We start from the raw sequence: 21,574 nt of genomic DNA, 5'->3' as shown, positions 1-21,574 counted from the left end.
AAAAATCAAGCATGGATATTAGGAATGGTACATCTGATCACTTGGAGATTGAGCAGGATATCCTCATTCTATCTCTTCCTCCTTTCCCTTCAGTACCCCAAGGTCCAGATGCTTAATTTAGGGAAGGTGAGGGAAGAGACAGCAGGTCTTCCCCATATCCTGCTCAAATACAGCCGTAACACATGGCTAATAAGTATGGTAAATGTATTATTAGTAGTAGTTATAATCCAAAATTTACAAATCATAAATATCATTATATAATGTATGTATAAGTCCATAAACAAGAAATAGTCAACGTAATGAATTGCTGTCAGGGAACACCATGACCCCAGATCCTGGCAGTGTGTGTTTTCCTGGACTACCATGTCTAGAATCCCTGGCAGCAAACTGATACTCCACACATCATTTCTGCAGTGGTCATGGATTCTGAGACCTTTCCTGCCTTGTCCATGGCTGTAAAAGGAGATCTGCTGCGTTTGGGGAGTGACTTTTGCTTCCATTGCAGCCCACCAATGCCAAGAGTGCTGGCCTTGTCTGGGAAGTTCACATCTCTCTGCCACCTGGTAGACTGGAGTGGGTACCCTAGCCAAAGCTCCCCCCAGGATGAAAGGTCCCAAAGTCATTGCCCTGGTCATTAAATGCCTGTGAAATTGGAAGTACTGAGATTATATTTTATTAGTAAGCATGCAAGATGTGAGTGCAAACAGCATATATCCGAAGCAGTTGATGCAGCAGCATCACTTATCTGACCTCCTGTCACACTGGCTTACTGGGAAGGCCAACATCTGTTTAAAACATTCTCATTCTCTCTCTCTCTCTCTCTCTCTCTCTCTCTCTCTCTCTCTCTCTCTCTCTCTCTCTTGCAAAATATTGCTATTAGTTGTGGGCAGGGTAGGCTGTATATACCAAGACCCTGCTAATCCCTGGATCCAGCAAGTGTTAAAATATAAGTAATGGGCCATTAAGGGAACAAAGGATGTTCTGGAATACTCTTATGAATCTGAAAAAGTTTTTAGTTGCTGGACTCATTATAACTCTGTGCTGGTTAGTCTTTCAGCTTTGTGCAGCTGCTGTTAGTTAGTTAGTTATCAATTCATATACTGCTCTGTAGCAAAAGATCCCAGGGGAGTGTACAACATTGAGAACACATTAAATGGAGCACAATAATAAAAAGCATAATAATAGTAGTATAATAAAATAATCATAATTTATTAGGTTTTATACTTTATTTTATTTTATTTGGTGTCCATCTTTCTGGATTTCATTGTGTGTGTTTTATTTTTATTTTTTAACACAGAGAACATTTATTCAGAAATCCACAAAATACATACATCCAAAAATAAATAATAAGAGAAGGGCCCTGGGTATGGGAAATAACCAGCTGCTTGAATATTGGTAGCTTGTGTTCCTTTATACTACCCAGAATGTGTGTGGCGGGGGAGATTTCTCACCTTTCAAGAGAGATTTCACCTCAGGCTCTCTTTTAGCTGTGCCACTAGCTAAAATTGTAATGTACAATTGTGATGTACAATTCTAGCTGGTCTCAAAGACACAGAGAAGCATCACATGGTAATTGATTTCCTATTTGGTAATGGTATAGGGATCTGTTTTGATGAAGAATAATAAAGTCGTCATGCACATTTAGTCTGGTTTCCACAGAATCCAAATTGATTCTTTCCATTTACTTTAATGGAAGTAGGATATAAGCCTATGTCGCTAGTTAAGCTTATATAAACTGCTTGTTAAAAATCCATCTACGGACTAATCAATAATCCCCACTTTTATATCTCCTCCAAGACTTGTAGTAGTAGTTACATGGCTCAATAAACCGAGTGTTGATTTGGATTTAAAATGTATGTATCCAACATTTCAGGTTCTAAACAATCACAACACAAACACACATAAATTTGATGCCACCTATGAACAGTCTTGAAAAATGGACCCTACATGCCTCTTGTCAGCTTACATTTACAAACCAGTTAACAGCTTTTTAAGGCTGTACTGAGGATAACTTGAAGGATGTGTCACATATGAGTTATTTGTGTAACCATCCAAGTTTTATTTTACTTTAATGGGTTTTCTTGTTAACTAAAATGCAGTTGTGAAATACTTTTCCTTCTTAGTATTGTTGAATGAATCATTTTCAGGATCCCAGACACACACATAAACACGCATATACATATATATGTTGTCTTAACTAAATATAAGACAATGTCTATGCTGTTTGTCTAAGAACTATTATCTAGTTACTGATATTCTTTATGATTCTAAGGCCATGCAATAAAGTTTAATGCTATATGAAGCCTGTATTTCAACAGTGGTTGTCTGTGATGCATGGAACAATCTAAGCCAGGCCTTATTGACACACAGCTTAAAAGCTGAATGGTATTACAGAGCTTATAAACACCTGAGGCCTCTCTAGTTGTGTGGTCTGTGGTATTAATCAGAAAAGATTTTAAGTTTCAAAATGATGAAATGGTATTTCGGTCACATTCACTATCTGGTTAAGTAGGTGATGAAGATGTTCAAAATCCTCTGAGATGTCATGTTAGGCTTATTGAAAGTCCCTTGAAAAGCCTGAAATTGTTTGCCTCAAAAAGACTCTCCAATTTGCTCTAAATTTTGTTTTATGTGGAATTGGAGATGACCTAAGTTTGTGTAAATGTCTAAGGAATTTTTCTAGTTGTGGCAAAACCAACTGCAGTTCTTTCTTTTTCAGATGTTTTGCAAGAGCTAAAACTTTAACATCCACTTCCAATATAGCTTCAGGCAAAATTCAGCAGTAACACTAGTCAATAATAATCAGTGCCCTCGTCTTATATTATTGTTCCGTAGCTTGACATGCATTTTTATTTTACAACTTTCAACTGACACCAGTTGCTTTCAGTACAACCCTATATATCTATCTACTCAGATATAAGCCACATTGTGTTTGATGGGGCTTACTCCCAGGTAAGTGCTATAGGATTGTAACCTTAAGCTCCACTGTGCATTTTAAAACAATCAAAAAACCAGTTCCAGTCTTTCTGACCCACTTTTTCAGTATTCTGTCACTCTGCTGTAAGGGGGAAACTGAACCCAGAATGCTTGTCCTATATGGAATGGATGGTTGTAAGGAATTCCTCTTGGTGAAAATGAATTGAGTGTATGAGGGGGAAAGCTACTCCGATACCCCTGCCTGACCATCACTGACACAAGGATACTACCAGAATATTTTCAATATATCAACCCCTCCCTCCCTTGGCATGCCAATCTTCTCAAACACCAGCATTTTGCCAGTTTTTAAATTCCCCAGTAAACTTAAATGCACACCACCAGCACTGCATCACATATGTTACCTCAGTTACGATAAAGCTGGAAGGGTGGCTTGAAAATGAAACAAATAAGTTCATTCTAATGTGTAGTGTTTCATTGTAGTCCTATACTTTTAAAAGTAAGAGATAAGATTGTGACCAAATTAGATCATGTTGTACCTGCTGTACCTGCAGGAAACCACATTGATCAAAGCAGTGTGTCTGCTAGATAAAGGCAATTTTCTTCATGGTCTCTGTATATTATACTCTTATAACATGTTGTTTATTTGTCATTAAGGTTGCTTTTTTATTTTATTTCAGGCGACAACGCGTGCCGTGTTAACAATGGAGGCTGCAGCACTCTCTGTTTAGCTGTTCCCGGAGGCAGAGTGTGTGCTTGCGCTGATAACCAGCATTTGGAGGGAAACAGTACAAGATGCACAAGTACGATCTTCCTAGAGAGTATCTGAGTTTATACTAATGTTGTAGGGAGAAAAAATGAAGCCTGTGAATGTCTGTAAAACTGCAAATGTCTAAGTGTAGGAGATTATGCTTTTTCACCAGCAGAACAGAAAAACACAGAGGGGTTTTTTTTTTACTGAACACAGTGTTCAGTATTCTAAGGATTTCCCTTCAATGCTTGGGACTTTAAAGGTAGTCTTGGGGTTGTTTTAAACCTAGACTGAAATGACTCCCTCCCCCCCCTTACATTTTCAGCTTGAAGGCTGCATTCCCTTCTAGGCAACCTTTTGGGGTGGGTCAGAGGTAGAAGTGGGCAGAGTAAGAAATATAAATGTTCCCCTTGTTGTAGGCAAACACACACATGGACGGTGTGAATCAGGGCTGGTGACAGGTGTGTCCTGAGAAGAGGGAATATGGCTAGGGAGAGGTATTTATTGAAGAGAGTCCCAAGAGCCAGATGGAGAGGCTCAGAGGGACACATTTAGCACTTAAGGAAATGGGGTGCTGTTATTATAGTGAAGGTTTGCACTACAATGATGCAGGAGCATCCTAAACCATTGATTAATATTGGAGTGGGAGCCAGTAAGTGGACTGAATCCCCAGCACTTTGTTGCTCTTACAGAAAACTCCAGATAGGATTGTCATTTTATGAACATGTAATAATGAGAGCTGAAGGCTATGAAGTAGAAAGAATAATTAATGCTTGTGTATGGGCAGCTAATACTGCATGTTCTTTATGCATTTGTACCCTTAGTTAATTCTGGAGAAGTGCTACCCAAGTTATGCAAACCTGGAGAGTTTCAATGTCAGAACAGGCGCTGTATCCAAGACCGCTGGCGCTGTGATGGGGATGATGATTGCCTTGATGGCTCTGATGAGCATTCAGAGATTTGCTGTATGTATCTGTGCAAAGTGTGGTCTGTTCTTTTCTCATTAAAAAAAATATGTAATGAGAGTGTTAATCTATGCAAATATGTAAGTGTCTGAGGGGAATGGAAATGAAGCTGCCATAGCTGACTAATCATTTAGAGAGATATATATATATCATTCATTTTTTTCTCGGTCTGCATTTGTAGGGAATAGGAACTCTAAAGCATACTGGGAGGACCCTGCTTCATAACGCTCATCATGCTAATGATCCTCACACCCTCTAATGTGTCTGCTTTTGTTCCTCAAATGCTACTGCCCCTTGCCCTTGCATGGTTGTTGGGCCAGGAGGTAAACTCTGCTGGAAAAACTGGGGGAAATCAATTTAAATGCCCAGAAGCCAGAATTACTGTGCAGAAGGTTGCTAAACACTTCGTTGCTTCTTGGCAATGGTGTCTTGAAGAGTGTCCAAGAAAACAGACATAAGTTTGGAACAAGATGCTGTACAGCTTTTGCTGCCTCGATATATTGTAAAGGAGACATATGGGAACTGAAATGCAGGCAAAAGTGTGATGTCTTAAATGTTTTCCACTACTTTACTACTAAAAGCCATTGCAAGGATGAGAAATGCTTATTGTGACTGGAGGCAACAGCATGTCAGCAATAATTTGCAGCATCCCTATTTCTATGCGAATCTTAGAATGCTTTTCAAATGTTCTAGTTTATATTGTTATTATCATTGTTATAGTTATATATGTTTTATTACTTGCCCTTCACCCTAAAGTCCCAGAGTAGGCTGCAACAATTTAAATACATCATTGAAAACAACTTTTGGAACTTCTGATTACAAAAAGTAATCATAAAGGATATGGTGGGTCCTGAATATACATATTGCAGGTGTCAAAGGCCACATGCACTGAGTGGTGCAACCCCATGCCTATCATGTGGGCATCTGGTCCACATGCATGTAAGCAGAAACATGGGTGGGGCCATTTGGGTGAGGAAGACTCAACACAATTGGGTCTACTTCCACCCAGTTGTTAAAAATGTCCCAGGGCAAGGTCTGAGGACCCATGATACAGCTATATTTCAAAAGCTAAATAAAGATTAGACCTGATCAGTGTCTGTATGGAAGAGACTGCCTTGGAACGCCATATACTCTAGCTTGAGTTCCATGATGGAAGAAAAATGTACTAAAATAAATAAATTCACACATACCATGAGGGGATTGTGCCAAGGAGAAGTTGTTTTCATATCTTGAGGAAAGAGTTGTGTTCCTGTGGGAGAGAATGGGGTCATAGACTGCAGCATGGCAATTTGTCATAGGCAGGAATGCTGGAGGAATTCTGTCTTTGCAAATTCCAGAACAAAGTAGTCTGATCTTTTGCGAGTGAAGTGCAGATCGGAACTGAATTGCCCATCACCTTTCATAGTTCCATGTGCCCCAATGCAATTCTCAGCTCCAAAATTCATCAAAATGTTTTAAAAATCTGTATTTGGATATAAAATTTAGATTTTTGTGTATGAATGTTTCCTGAATGTACAGAGATGAGTGAGCATATGAGAAAGTTACCTGTCATCAAAGGACCCGGCTGCTATCGCCTTAGGGAAGTGTGATCAGTATGGTATCATTTTTAAAAAGATAAAGGCCTATATTGGGAGCTATTTATGTGCCTTTTCAGGTTTGAAAAATGCATACATGCTTAAATAATTCTTCTTTCTTTCTTTTGAACAGATGAATTTTTTAACACTTTTTTGATCTCTGTAAAAGACATATTTCTAGGCACATATTCTTGCTGTCTGTTCAAGTTGTTCATTTTAAAAATAGCACTTTATAACTTTTCACACTTACTTCTTTAGCAGTGTTTTTCTCTCCTGATGACAAACATTCAATCATTATCGGTAAATTACTATTTGAATGTGCACTTGCATGCAATTGTTTGGACCAGTAAAGGCAGACTTTGCATATAGTAAGGGCACGGCTAAGAGTGCTCAAAGAATAAAGCTTCTGAAGTTCTGATATTAACAGGGCTGAATTGATCCACATATCTCAGTCTGATGTGTGGCTCAAAATATAGGCATCCTTCAGATGTCACACACTTCAATTTTGCGATGATGTTCTTGGCTCAAAAAAGTATTAAAATGAATCTTAAAATTCATATTAGGTATAAAAATATATTCAGAAATGTGCATTTTAAGAGAGAAAATGTGTTCAGAAATGCATATTTTGTATGCCTTTGTAAACATTTTCAAATATATGTATCTAAATGCCAATTTTTGCTTCTTTTTTAAAATCGAAGATTGATGCAGAAATGAGACTGCATTGACATACAATGAAACAAATGCAAAAGTGATTCGAAACTATCTATCCCTTAACCATCGCCAAAGAAGCCCTCAGTATGATCTAAGACTAGAGCAGTGCTTTTGGACACTGTGTGATAGTTTCTGTTTCAAAGTTAGATTTTATGTCTTTGTTCCTTTGCTTTTCACCATCTCCATCCGTGGCTTTTATCTGTTCTCATACTAGTTTTACACTAAGATAAAAGTGAAAATCCAATCTTCTGTTTCTCCTGCTACCAAAAGCCTGATTCTGAGGGCACTTTGCTACTACAGACCAATAATATGTAATACTGCAACCCGTTGATGTCCATATCTATAGATAAGGCAATAATAATAAATTGGCATTTTATGTTGTATTATTAAATCACCAGGTTTTTGGACTAACAGCTTGAGGGTCTCTTCTCTCTTTCTGTAGTCTTTGGTTCTATCCCTCGTTTTCTGCTCATGGAATAGTAATAATAAGCAATGGCTGTGAATACTACTAGCTTCTTGGCCCCTGCACAATCAGACTGTATGTTAACATCATACAACTGTATGATGTTAACAAGTATTTCATAAGTACAGGAACTGCACAGACCTTTTTTCTTTTGAATAACAGTGGTCATTTTTTTTGGGAGAACTGAAATTACAGTTTTACTCTTGTTGTTGGCACAACATAAAAGCTTTATATCCAATTTTAATCAGTTTTAGTTCTTGACTAATTTCATGCTTAGCACAAGGTACATTTTTATATGCTGCACATTTTTCCCCAAGTCCAATAAAGCTTTCCTTTTATCATTTTGGAAGGGTTGCTGAACTGTAGGTGGTTTTTATGACCTCAGAGCCTTAGACTTTCATCTTAAGCTGTTGTGTTTCATAGGCAAGATTACTACCATTTCCTATCTATATTTATTCCATAGCCCGCTATTGGAAGTGTTGTCTGTGCAAAATCATAGCAATAGGCTTGCAAATACAAAGCCCTTCAGATCATCATTTTGAATTATTCAAAATGTGAGAATTCAAAATGAAACTGGTGGGAAGCGTCATTAAAAGCACAGGGCATGATCCAAGCATAAATTAAACACTTCATTTGATTTCAGCAAGAGAGATGCTCTGAGAAATAGTTGGCTCTCATTTAAATATACACAGTGATTAGATGTGGTGGCATATCAATAAACCAGGCATACAAAGCAAACTACCTTGTGCCCATAACCTAATGGGTCAATTAATTTCCACATCATGTTATGCAGGACCTTAACATAATTTCAGCAGCATAAAAACATACTCGGATACAACAGCAAACTGTCTCTAGAACAAACCTATGAACAATGAAGCTCATATCTTAAACTTGCTTAATAATAGCAGCAGCAGCATTAACAATACACAGTCTACCTGTATGGGCATAATATAGATAATTTATAGTAAAATTTCATTTGGTACCACATACAGAGTTGGGTCAAAGACAGCAAAAATAATAAGCATTTGTTATTTCTTAAAATGTTCTGTTTGTTAGTGTTATAAGTGGCCACTACACATACATAAATGACTCCAAAAGAATACAGCTGTAGTATAAATAGACAAAGCATGAAAAACTAGTTAAGGACTTTTGGGATTTAAGCATAAGGAGCGTAGTAGGTTGGTATTAAGCCAGCTCTGGCTCCCTGTGTGTCTTATTAGGGAAGTTTAATCCTTCAATGTGAAACATTATGCCTTTATAGGCTTCCTTGGCATCCTTCAACTTTTATTGTTCTTGGTTTGAACTGTAAGATCCCTTGTTTTATTGGTTAATAGGCATTGCCCTCAACTACATTAATTTTATATGTATGGATAGATAATTATTGTGAAGACATGTAGTAATAAGTTATGGCATTATAAAATATGTAATAAATATGGAAGAATGTACTGAATGGGCATCATAAGCAACATTTCATGCTCATTAACTTTACGGTGGTGGTTTTGTTTGTTTTTTTGTAACCAAAGCTGACTAGAGAACTTCATGTTAATCTTTGCACATTTGCATTTTTGAGTAACAGCAGTGCAATTAATAGCAATTTTAGAGATTGATTCAGTGCTAAGTAGACCCAAACATAAACTGACCACTCCTACTGCCCCAAACACATATCAACAAGTAAAATACTATTCCTCCAAACAGTAGCTTTTGTGATGGTCTCTGAGAAAATTAAATAAGCAGATAGAGAAATAAATAAATAAACAAACAAACATATAGCACTGTTTTTCAGGTTTTGCAGTATTGGGTAGAAACCTTCTTACATAAAAGGGCCACAGTTATGTGCTCAAAGCACAAACAATATTAAACTGCATAACACTTCAGATGAAGTGAAATCATCCCATTTCATTGTCCATGAATCATGAGATAGTTCTGTTAAGCCTTAAATAGTGCTTAAAAGTTAGCATTGTGCAGCAGCAGCAGCAGCCATTAATTACTTTGTTTCTGGTTCTGGTAAATTTTGAGGGTTGAAGACAAAACAAAACAAAAAACCATCTGTAGTTCTGCTCATGCATCCTAGTCCTGATTTTCTGGTACCCATTCCTGGTAAAACTTTATCCCAATTTCTGTCTTAATTGTCTTTAGAAGTGTGTGTGTGTGTGAGAGAGAGAGTTATGCTTCTTTAAATCCAAATGTTGAATATTTTGTGAATGTTTGCCAATGTCCAGATCAACAAAACAGAATGGAGTGGGGGAAATCTTTGTTAGGGTTTCCTCTGTTCGGGTTTGAATCCTCCAAATACACTTCATCTGCTGCTGCCTTGTTCTCTGACATGCAGGTTTAAAACATTTTTGTTTAGGCAGCATTAACGAGACGTATAGAAATTGCATATGTTTTATCTCTTTTTAGCTATTGACTTTCATCATATTTTGAATGTTGCTAAATACCTGGTGGGGACGCGGGTGGCGCTGTGGGCTAAAGCCTCAGCGCCTAGGGCTTGCCGATCGAAAGGTCGGCGGTTCGAATCCCCGCGGCGGGGTGCGCTCCCGCTGCTCGGTCCCAGCGCCTGCCCACCTAGCAGTTCGAAAGCACCCCCGGGGGCAAGTAGATAAATAGGTACCGCTTACCAGCGGGAAGGTAAACGGCGTTCCGTGTGCGGCTCTGGCTCGCCAGAGCAGCGTTGTCACGCTGGCCACGTGACCCGGAAGTGTCTCCGGACAGCGCTGGCCCCCGGCCAATAGATGTGAGATGGGCGCACAAACCCCAGAGTCTGGCAAGACTGGCCCGTTCGGGCAGGGGTACCTTTACCTTTAAATACCTGGTATTTATTAAACATTTTAATATTTTTGTTTTTGTAAACCGCCATAGACAATCAAGAGTTTTGATAAATTAATTAATTAATTAAAAATATTTGAGGGATGGTTTAGTTTCTGACTTTTGTACATTAAAATTGTTGCTTCCAATTCTGTAGCTTTATTTGTGTATAAGGGAAATTTCAATCCTTAATTCTTATTTTAGAATTATGAATTATTTTATTTTTGTAACTGAAACTTTAGGATCCTTGAGTAAAGAAATGCATGTAGTCTAAAAATGTGAAGACTGCAATACTATGCACATATACCTGGAAAACAGCCCCACTGAACTAATTTTGGGGAAATACTTTATTTAACAAAGATAAAACAACAGCTTACAATCATTTAACTTGATGGGACTTAGTTCTGGGTAGACATGTATAGCGTTACACTATATGCCTCTCACCCTTTTTGCACCAAATGCAATGTAATATAAGCCATATTATCAGTGTTTCAGCAGTACTGTGTCTGGTTACGTACTTAAGATAAAATGTAGTATTTCTTTCTCCCAGTCAATCACAGCTGTCTTGACAATCAGTTTAAGTGCCACAATAACCGTTGCATCCCCAAGAGGTGGCTTTGTGATGGAGCAAATGATTGTGGCAGTGGTGAAGATGAATCAAATGAAACTTGTGCAGGTAAAAAGGAGGGAGGGAAGCCACAACTTTCTTCCTGAGGTGACTAAGTTTTATCTTAATCCTACATTGAATAAATTCTCTGGGCGGAAAATTGCACTGAACCAAACTCTTACTGATTATCTGATTACTGCAGATTTAAATGAATTGAGATTTTGATGGCAGTAGGTTTGGAATGCCAATGACATTTTACTTATTATTTGTGCCTGGCTGTTCCAAAGTGATTTGGCAGTTAATCTATCCATATGGCTTTACTTGACCATCAGAGCATTATGCTGTTTTGAAAGTAGAAACTTGTCTCTCTTAAACATTTTGTTGGAGTTGAAATTAAGCAGGATGCACTGACAGACAGCATGTAAGGTTATTTGTCACCCTGCATCTTGCAATTATAATTATTTATGTATTTATATATAGCAGCATCCCCCCATTTACATATATTCACATGCAACCATGCATACACGCAGCTCTCTGGGGGGAGAGACCTGGTGAGCCTCAGCAAAGCCTCACTGTGCCTCTGGCTCATGAGGAGACCCTCCACAGACCCCCCCAAAGGGGACATCATATTTCCTTGTGATCCAGAGGCATGGCAGGGCTTTGCTGAGGCTCCCAGCTAACAGGTGATGAATGAGAAAGAGGCTGCTGCTGCGCTTTCCCATGCATCAGCTGTTAGTCAGAAAGCCCTGCTGCACCTCCATCTTATGTGAGCCAGAGGGGGAACCAGGCTTGGTTGACCAGTACAGCTGACACATGGCATAGAAGCTTCCCTACGCATCAGCTGTGCAAATCCACTGCCTCTCCAGCTTACGTGAGCCGGAGGGTCAGCGGGGCTCCCTTTAGCAGCTCAGCTGCCAAGCAGGAAAGCTTCTTTGCCACTCATCTGTGGAGCTTTGTTGAGCTGACAGGCGACTCCCCATTTTGAGTGATTTCACTGATGCACATGAGAGTTCAGAACATAAATAGGCATTTAATGTAGCCATACTTGAATTATCTTTGAATATAGTGTTGTGATTTTAACATTATTTATATTATTATTTTTAATCGTGTGTGTGTTGCAATTATTGTGAGGTTTTTTGTTTTATTTCTCATCCTTTTTCTCTTCCTAAAGCCATATCATGAATATCAGGAAGCTTTTTTTTCTTTTTTAAAAAATTAAATATGTTTTAAGAGCTTTAATTTTGACAGTGGTTTTTAACAGCTTGCTAAAATAAGTTTGCATTAGAAGCTCAATGGCTCAACTAAAGTATGATGCTACTATAAAATGTATGTTAGAAAGTACAGTTGTGCATGAAATTGACATAGTAGTTGAGCTATATTATAGTCAAGCAAAATAATTAATACTTATTTCCATGTCAATTTCTCTCTCAAGCAAGAACATGTCAAGCTGACCAATTTTCTTGTGGTAACGGACGATGCATTCCAAGTTCATGGCTTTGTGATCGGGAAGATGACTGCGGCGATGAATCGGATGAAATGGCATCTTGTGGTAAGTTAATTAATAGCCTTTTTGGAAATAAGACATATGTTAGGGCTTCCCATTTGTTGCCCAAGACTTCCCTTTCATGAAAAAGAATGTCCAAAACAGTTCCCTTTGTCATCTGAAAAGTCTTCCACGCTTCCTGTATAAAGCATGAGATATTTCAGTGATGGGAAGATTTCCGCATATTGTTGTTTTCACTATTCTTTGCTGATTTGGTGATGCTATTGGGAATTCAGCAGGGAAGAGTTTGGGATGAAATACATATTTTGACAGAAAGCAGGCACACCAACTCCTTAGGGCGGAAGGGTCTCCCTGCATACTTCCCCCTCCCCCAGCCTTACATTGATTTCCATCCATAGGGGTTAATGCGTTGTCTCACCTCTTTACCCCTCTCATGACCAATGTCACAGAATAAATTCCTTCCATATATTACAGTGGTTCTGAGCCAGTACCATAGTAGCAGAACTGAAGGAGCCGCTGTGCCATTGCTGGCATGTATGTTGGGTGTGAACGTCTGTGTGAGGGGAGGAAGGTTTGCCTTTATGGTTCTCCTGGGTTCTTATCATCTGTTCTGTTCACAGAGTTCAAGAGCCATCCTATGAATGTAAAGATGCTTCAGATAAATACCCAGAAGGAAATGAGTCGAAAGGGACATACTCCCCAGAGTGCTTAGTATTTCAGCTTGAAACAGAAAGGCATTAGTCCAATAATGAATGCCTGGTGATCAATGTTTAATACTGTAGCATGACTTCCCCTGATTAAACAAGACAAAAATGCACCCTCTCTCCCCAAAAACTCCACATTATGCATAGAGGTCATTGCAGAGAGATCACTAATGATTTTATCAAACGGAGGCTTTTCCCTTTCTTTCATTATGCTGGCAAGGTTACAGGTTTCATTAGCACTTTATTCCATCACTTTCAATGAAAAATGATGAGTTCTTTTGAACATGTGAAAAACAGCCCTACCTTTATTCTGACAAACTGCACTTCTCACAAGCAGAAAAAAAAATAAAAATAAAGAGCATTGCACACACATGAAGCAATGGCAAACAGCAGCAATTTTTTGTTATTTTGATATGAATATTTTTTACATTCACATTTATAGTGTGTGGTAAATAGTTTCAACCACTAATTTGTACTAATAAAAGCTGGGCAGGGATTAATAGAGGAAGTAAAAAATTAAACCGATATACATACAAATAAAGCAGGAAGTCTTTTTATAATTACATTAAAGTTGCTCTATGTTTCCCTGAGGGGACTGCCTTGTGTTTTTTTTTTATTGATTTGCTAGCCTTTCTGGTAACCTCTACAGGTGAATAGTATGGTAAAAAAAAATTTTTAGGACTTTATTTTTACTGTAAGCTCGTGTGCTGTTCTATGGGTCACCACAGAAAGCCAGACAGCCTGAGATATTATAGCAAATGCTGCATCCTTCCCCAGAGTGGCTGGGAAAACTCAGCCAGATGGGCGTGGTAGAAACAAAATAATAATAATAATAATAATAATAATAATAATAATAATAATAATAATAATAATAATAATAATGCCAAGGTGTTGAGTATCTATGGCTGCCAACTTATTTGTTCTTGGACTATGGTAATTCATCTTGCTTGTTTGGAGAGGGATGCACAGATATGTGTCCATGTAGAAACCTCTGGACTTTGTGTGGGTAGAATGCAGCCTACAGTGCAGAAGGAAAGAGTCACATCCATAGCGTTACCCACCTTCTCAACACACTTGGGCTTTGAACCGACACTCCACTGCCACTTGACCCCTGGAAGGTTGTCCCTGAGGGACTGCTATCTAGAATGACTTGTTCCGGATAAAATGCATAGGACTGCACTACCAAGTTAGTGGGGAACGTCATGTGAGTCCAGCTCCCTTTGCTGTCCCTGAGTTGTTTCCAAACTGGTTTGCCATTTTCATCTTCTCTCCTAGAGAGCCAGTGTGGTGTAGTGGTTAAGAGTGGTAGTCTCATAATCTGTTGAATTGGGTTCGCTTTCCCGCTCCTCCACATGCAGCTGCTGGGTGACCTTGGGCTAGTCACACTTCTCTGAAGTCTCTCAGCCTCGCTCAGCTCACAGAGTGTTTGTTTTGGGGGAGGAAGGGACACGCTTTGAGACACCTTTGGGTAGTGATAAAGTGGGATATCAAATCCAAACTCTTCCTATAATTTCTGTTTCCCTTTTGTGTCATGACTTTCAGATTGTATACTTGAAAGGTGTGAGGACTGCTTTGTTTTTTTACTGATCTGCTAGCAGCTCTGGTAACCTCTACAGGTGAAGAGTGTGGTAAAAAAATAAAAAGGTTAAATAAATAATGCTGCTTCCTTGGACCATCACAGCAATCTATTTTCCCCCACCCCATGCCCTCACTCTTTATTTAGGACTTTATTTGTTTATTTTTATGATAAATGCACTCACTGGTCTGCTGCTCAACCTGTTATAATCCTCGTCTGTCATCTTTCCTTCTTCTCAGTCCTCTCTTTCTTCCTTTGTCCTCTCCTTCTTCTACGACATACACAGTAGAGACTGTTTTTGCTGCTGGCGTAAAACTAGTGGCTTTTTGTTTGGTGGTAGTTGTTGTTGTTTAAAAAGGTACCTTGACAGTATGCATAGAAATGTATCATAAACCAACTTTATATGCATCTTGTTTACTGTGCATACAAGTTAGAATTGTTAGCATGATGATTAAAATCAGTTAAAATCTTTAATAAAATGCATTAAAATGTGTGCACATTAATTTCTTGGCAGCTGTGGTAAATGACACTGCTGTATATGTAATATATAAGAATAATATTGTAATAATATTATGCATATCTAATAATAATTCTGTCAAAGGATCTTGAGGTGCTTTATTCAGGTACTGCAAAATGCTTGATTTGAAAAATTCACTTGGGTGAACATATAGCAAATAGTGTATTTTTATCCCTAATATTGTTACATCTATAGACACATTTTCACTCCCACGGTAAGATACCTATAAGCCTCAATTCAAGATATGTGAATGATATAACTTGATACAACCTCCACAAAGGCCTTACAAAGAGAGGGGCTGTAGCTATTGTTGAGCGCATGCTTTTTGCATGAAAGGCCCGAGGTTTGATCCCCAGGTGAGACTGGGGGAAGAACAGCTCTGTGCATGAAATTAAAGGAAGGTAGATGTATGAGAAGAATATGTCCTGGTGTGAAAATTCTTGATCTGAGCATACCACTGGGAGAAATGTGCATGTTTAGTGACTTCACAATAATTCTATGTCTGAAAGCCACCACAACAACAGTTTTTCAGGGCACAGCAATGGTTTGAGGTCAAGTATACCTTAGTTTTTATGTTATACCTTACCACTTTGTTCTTTGAATATTCAAAGCACTGCACATATATCCAGTAGCAGCTTGTCCAGTGGGGTGGAACCACAACAATAGCCGCCTGGCAAGGCAGTAGTGGGACTGTATGGATGCACAAGTGGAAGTGGCAGATTTGCTCCACTGGGGCATCTGTACAGCCCTGACCTTGCCACTGCCTCACTTTCCCCAATAGCAGCAGCATTGCTGCAGCTCGAATGCTATTACTGCAGCTGCAGCCCAGCCGGCGAGACATTCCTGCACACATTATCATATTCATCATTACAACAACTCTGCAAAGAAGGCCAGTGCTGTTGTTGACATTGAATAAGATGGGCCAAGACCAAGGGAATATAGTTTGCTGTGGTTGTCCATTCAATGTATGGATGATACAGGTTTTGAACCAGGCATCTCCTGCTTCCTAGCTTCAGCCATCTAAGCAAACTGAGATGGCTGAAGCCCCACAATGCGGACCTACAGGTTCTCTGCTGCCTCTGGCATAGAAGCACTTCTGGTATCAGCTGAAATCATGCAAGTTCTCACCGAAAATTGTGGAAGCGGCAGGGCAGGTGGAGAAGCAGCAGTGACAACAGGTATGGCAGTGGTGGGAGCAGCAAGGCAGGGAAAGGGATGTGCCGCCCCTGCAACTTAGGCACAACTTTACATCAAGTTGTATGTAAAAGTTAGCTATATTATAGGTGAGGTGAGGGAGAAAAATTTGCCTGTGATGCTTTCTAGAAAACGAGCATTTTTAGTTTAAGTTTGGCTAAATATGAAACCAGTTTCTTATCTTTAACACCCGTATACAAAGGATGACGAAGACATCCTTAGTATCTTGATCTTAAATTAGATAATATGAAAAAGAGCCATGTGTTAATTCTGCTTACCATAAACACATTAGAATATTGCATGGGTTTTTCAACAGACCTTCAATGAGCTTCAAGAATAATTGACACTGAGCCACTTGTTCACTCAGCATTTCCTTTTTCAATTAAAGCTAAGTTAACAAAGGAAATACTGCTCATATTGTCCTGTACCTTTGTAGTCTGCTTTTCTGAGATGCTGATTTTGCCATACTATCCTTGTACTGAGCCCTGTGGAGCATAGGATTTAAAGCAATGTTCTTCTGCATACTGTTGGGTAGTGATAGCAGAACTGCCTTTAGCTGAGACCACACAAGCTTTCCCCCCCCCTCCTCCTCCACGTTGTGTATGAGAAAGAATGCTGAAAGGTTTTGGGGTTTTTTTCATAATGAGTGCAAGCTAATAGACATTCAAATTAAATTTTCCTTAGACGTATAAACAACATTATCTCCTTCACACACAAAAATCCTCGTTTAGTTAACAAACCTTTCACTGGTTAATCCAAATCACTTAGATGTTTATAGAATATACATCAATATCAAAATGTTACAATCTAAGGCACTTAAATTCAAAGCTATGAAAGTAGCTGCACAAGGCAATGAAAACAGAGGTACATTGATCTCTATCAACACACCAGCAATTCTTATACCTTGCACAAATTATTATATCACAACTGTTAGGGAAGCAACAGTCTTCTTGTTAGGGTGGTTTTCAGCTCAATGTTCTCAGTTGCGTTGGCTTTCATTTGAAGCCAAGTTTGAAATAAAGAAAGCTGTCATATCAATTCAGATTTAGGCGTCATCTATTTGCTTGATAAAATTGTTAAGGAGAGCAAGTGTAACAAAATACAGTGGTGCCTCGGGTTACATACGCTTCAGGTTACATACGCTTCAGGTTACAGACTCCGCTAACCCAGAAATAGTGCTTCAGGTTAAGAACTTTGCTTCAGGACAAGAACAGAAATCAGGCTCCTGCGGCGCAGCGGCAGCAGGAGGCCCCATTAGCTAAAGTGGTGCTTCAGGTTAAGAACAGTTTCAGGTTAAGAACGGACCTCCAGAACGGGTTAAGTACATAACCAGAGGTACCACTGTATGTTTACTTTTTGGGTGGGTGCTTCTCTAGCTTTACACTGTCTGTTGATTCTGCTTTAGCCATAATATATTCTAACCTTGTCTGCAGAAGCAAGATATGCTATGTATAATGCAGTAAAGGTGAATACAGAGTCTTACATTGATTCACCTTTGTCCTGTCTGTATCTAGCTTCCAACTTGCATTGAAATCTTCTCAGCTGGAATAATAATGCTTTAGCAAATATGTTCAATAGTTCCATAAATAAATGCTAGTACAGTAAATAATTTTTTTTAAAGAACTCAGAGAAAAAAATACCAAACGTGACTTCTGTATAACATCTCTCAGGGTGTATACACAAGTTGGGAGCTAATTTAATTTATGTTCTGACATAAATCAGGTACGACTATCGGAAGAGCTGGTCATAATCCTGGTGTGTTTAATACATTCAGATGTCTTTGGCGGCAGAAAATGTGTGGGGACTGTCCATAAATGTTTTATTTTATAGGTTTATCTGTGTACTAAACACTAAGGCTGCTAACCCTGATGGTTATATTAAATCACCACTGTTGGACACAGTTTGCTTCTGAATACCAGTTGCTAGAAAGCTCAGGGAAGAGTGTATTATATACCACAATATCATCAAAAGAAAAAAGAAATTTACAGCAATTATACATAAAACATACAATTAAAAACATATAAAAATGTTAAAACCAAATATCAATAAACCATTATGGAAAGATGTATTCTTCATTACCTGTGTAGGCCTGGTGGAATGGAAGCATTTTCAGAAGGCATTTAAAAGATGGCACAAATTTATAGATATACATTATTTTCTCGTGAATTGGTCACCACAATTACTAATGTAATAACACTTTTATTTTCCATCCCTCCGTTGGTGAAGGAAGAGTCAAACTGGTATATTCATTTTGTCATTTCATGTTAGACTTTTCTCTTTACAGAGTTCCCTACTTGTGACCCATTAGCTCATTTTATATGCAAAAATGGAAGATGCATAAGTAGCAAGTGGCAGTGTGATGCTGGTAAGAACCAATAATTCAGGTTTTTTTGACCATATGTATGTTTTTAAAGTAAAGGTAAAGGTACCCCTGCCTGTACGGGCCAGTCGTGTCCGACTCTAGGGTTGTGCGCCCATCTCACTTAAGAGGCCAGGGGCCAGCGCTGTCCGGAGACACTTCCGGGTCACGTGGCCAGCGTGACGAAGCTGCTCTGGCGAGCCGGCACCAGCGCAGCACACGGAAACGCCGTTTACCTTCCCGCTATAAAGTGGTACCTATTTATCTACTTGCACTTAGGGGTGCTTTTGAACTGCTAGGTGGGCAGGAGCTGGGACTGAAAGACAGGAGCTCACCCCGCCGTGGGGATTCAAACCGCCGACCATGCGATTGGCAAGTCCTAGGCACTGAGGTTTTACCCACAGCGCCACCCGCGTCCCATGTATGTTTTTAACATACGGTAAATGCTTTAGTGTACCAAGAGCATATTTTGCAACAGGACATGAGCATCCAGTTATTTTAATAGTTACTGAAACATCATATTTAATGAAACAATACCACAAAATTATCCTTCCTTCTCTTTGTCTGCATTGTAAAGAAGTAATTATTCTCTATATGGAGGGCAGAGTCTCATTTGGAAGGGGCAGAAATATCCTTACTCTGGAAATTTTCTCAGATTGTTCAAGTGTCATGATTTATATATATGCCTCTTGTTCTGATTCACTTGGGCTTTGTTTCAGTACTTCCTAAAGTGAGGATCTTCTACATGTTGGGAGGCATCAAATGCACATGGCCCCCAATCACACAGGGAATGTATTACATGACAGTACACACACACACACACACACACACACACACATTCACAACCCACATATTCTTGTCTCATGATAAAGGAAATGGTTATGTGAGTCAAGTGCATACACATGTATATGTGTACTATCTGTAGTATTAGTTGCATTGTTTAAAGGTGAGGTTTTTTGATCTGCTTAAAGGTAAAGGTAAAGGAACCCCTGACCATTAGGTCCAGTCGTGACCACTTAAATGTACACAATTATTAGCTTGGTGAGTGTGTATGAACTTTGATTTGAAAAGGAGAAAATAATATGAATTAAAGCCTGGTTAAACTGAAGTGAGAACCCATCCTAAATTCTATTTTCCGCTTATAGCTTGCAAGACTACTTTAAGGCATGAGTAAACTATTTACACATTTTTACAGATGATGACTGTGGGGATGGCAGTGATGAACTGAACTGTGCTCATTCATGCTTTGACAATCAGTTCAGATGTTCCAATGGCAGATGCATTCCAGGTCATTGGGCTTGTGATGGGGACAACGACTGTGGAGACTTCAGTGATGAAAACAAACCAAATTGCACCAAGGAAGGTTGGCATTTTATATAATTCTCTCCCCCATCTCCAAGTAGACACGCATGAGAATGTACTGCTAAACTGAATGCATATATGGCATTTGGTATTGAAGAACTTTAAACTTGAGCCTGTATAAATGTATAAAATAAGAGATGTGCACAACTTAGAACATCTGAAGGATTGTTAACAAAGCTTAGTAAATGTTCTGGACTTCCAACAGAAAAAAGTCAAAATATAATATACCACGTGCTAAGCATGGGAGCATTTTCATTATGACCATGCTTTTTCGGTTGTAGCACAGCAGCTGTAACTCTCTCTAGAGAAAATTGGCTGGCCCCCTCTTTGATCATTTGTAGTTTTTAAGTGGCAACTAAAACATTTTTATTCTTCAGTGGTTTATAATCTAATTTCTAAATGCATATTATTATTATCATCATTATTTGCTATCTTTAAAGTAATGGTTTATATATTTCCAGTGCTTTCAGTTTTCACTGTATTGAGGTGTATATTTATGGTAATTAAGTGTCTTTTAGACCCCTTTCAGGACTGAAGGGCACTATATAAATAATAGATATTGTATTATGTTACTATCTAAGATCATCTGTAAAAATCCATTCAAAGAATGCAAGCTCAAATGAGGGAATGAATTTACAACTTCCTTCATTCTGTGCTCTCGGGTTTCATCTGCTTGGACTGAATTTGTGTATGGTAAACAGCAATGTTGTACAAGCCAAACTATCAAGGCCATTGACAGAAATGATGTTTCTGAGAAGTATGCTTTGCAATGACTTCTTATTTAAGATACAGAAATTTAATTAATTGTGTGGCCCATGGGCTCTTTGTCAAAGAACTCTTGTGGCCCACTTGGTCTGAGAGGTTGGACTGCCCTGCTCCAGAAGCATGGATCATTTCCCTCCCCCTTTATGCTTTCAGTGTATGAGGTGCTGGAGAACCAGGCTGGCTTTGAGGGACAAATACATGCATATACATACACAAATTAAAATCTTCATATTAAAAAAAATCACAACTTATCCTCGCGGATTTCCCTTATCCTGATGCTTTTAGCACAAAAGAATTAATATTTAAGCATTAAAAGCAACATGAATTATTTATAAATAATTGTGCTTACCCACAGGCTATATTTTAGCTTGAGGCCAAGCTGTCTGTGAGAATGTGATTTTAAATACTATACTTAAAATCTGGTTTGCAGCTCTTTATAAAATCCAGTTTGCCCTTTACGCAGACATTCTGTTTGCACTGAATTATGCTGCTCTTTTAAGTATAGGAAAGATGTCATGAATACTGGGGAAAGACTAGAAACCCAAGTAGGTGCTGGCTGAAGAAAATCCTGAGGCGCTGTTGAGTAGACTCCATTTATTTAATTTTAATTGATTATTAATAACTAAAAATGTAAATTCCCTACTTTCCATTTCACATTGAATTGCTAAAACAGGGATTGGGAATCTGTGGCCCTCCAGATCCCCCAAATTATTGGACTACAACTCCCATGAACCCTGTCTGTTGGCCATAGTGGCTGTGGCTGACAGGAGCTGGAGCCCGCCA

General features: G+C 38.8%; 1 protein-coding gene across 3 annotated transcripts in view; it reads left to right on the top strand.

The window, feature by feature from the left end:
• Positions 1–21,574, top strand: part of LRP1B (LDL receptor related protein 1B) — a 768,212-nt gene that overhangs the window by 558,011 nt on the left and 188,627 nt on the right. For all 3 annotated transcript variants that reach the window (XM_082196914.1, XM_082196915.1, XM_082196913.1), the window contains 6 exons: positions 3,615–3,737; positions 4,510–4,650; positions 10,754–10,879; positions 12,243–12,359; positions 18,590–18,670; positions 19,860–20,027. In XM_082196914.1, the coding sequence (XP_082053040.1) occupies positions 3,615–3,737; positions 4,510–4,650; positions 10,754–10,879; positions 12,243–12,359; positions 18,590–18,670; positions 19,860–20,027 (756 nt within the window). The remainder of the gene's footprint in view (positions 1–3,614; positions 3,738–4,509; positions 4,651–10,753; positions 10,880–12,242; positions 12,360–18,589; positions 18,671–19,859; positions 20,028–21,574) is intronic.

This window comes from Podarcis vaucheri, assembly GCF_965113315.1.
Source record: "Podarcis vaucheri genome assembly, chromosome: 1".
Taxonomy (NCBI): Eukaryota; Metazoa; Chordata; class Lepidosauria; order Squamata; family Lacertidae; genus Podarcis; species Podarcis vaucheri.
This window is presented reverse-complemented; position numbering and strand designations above follow the sequence as displayed.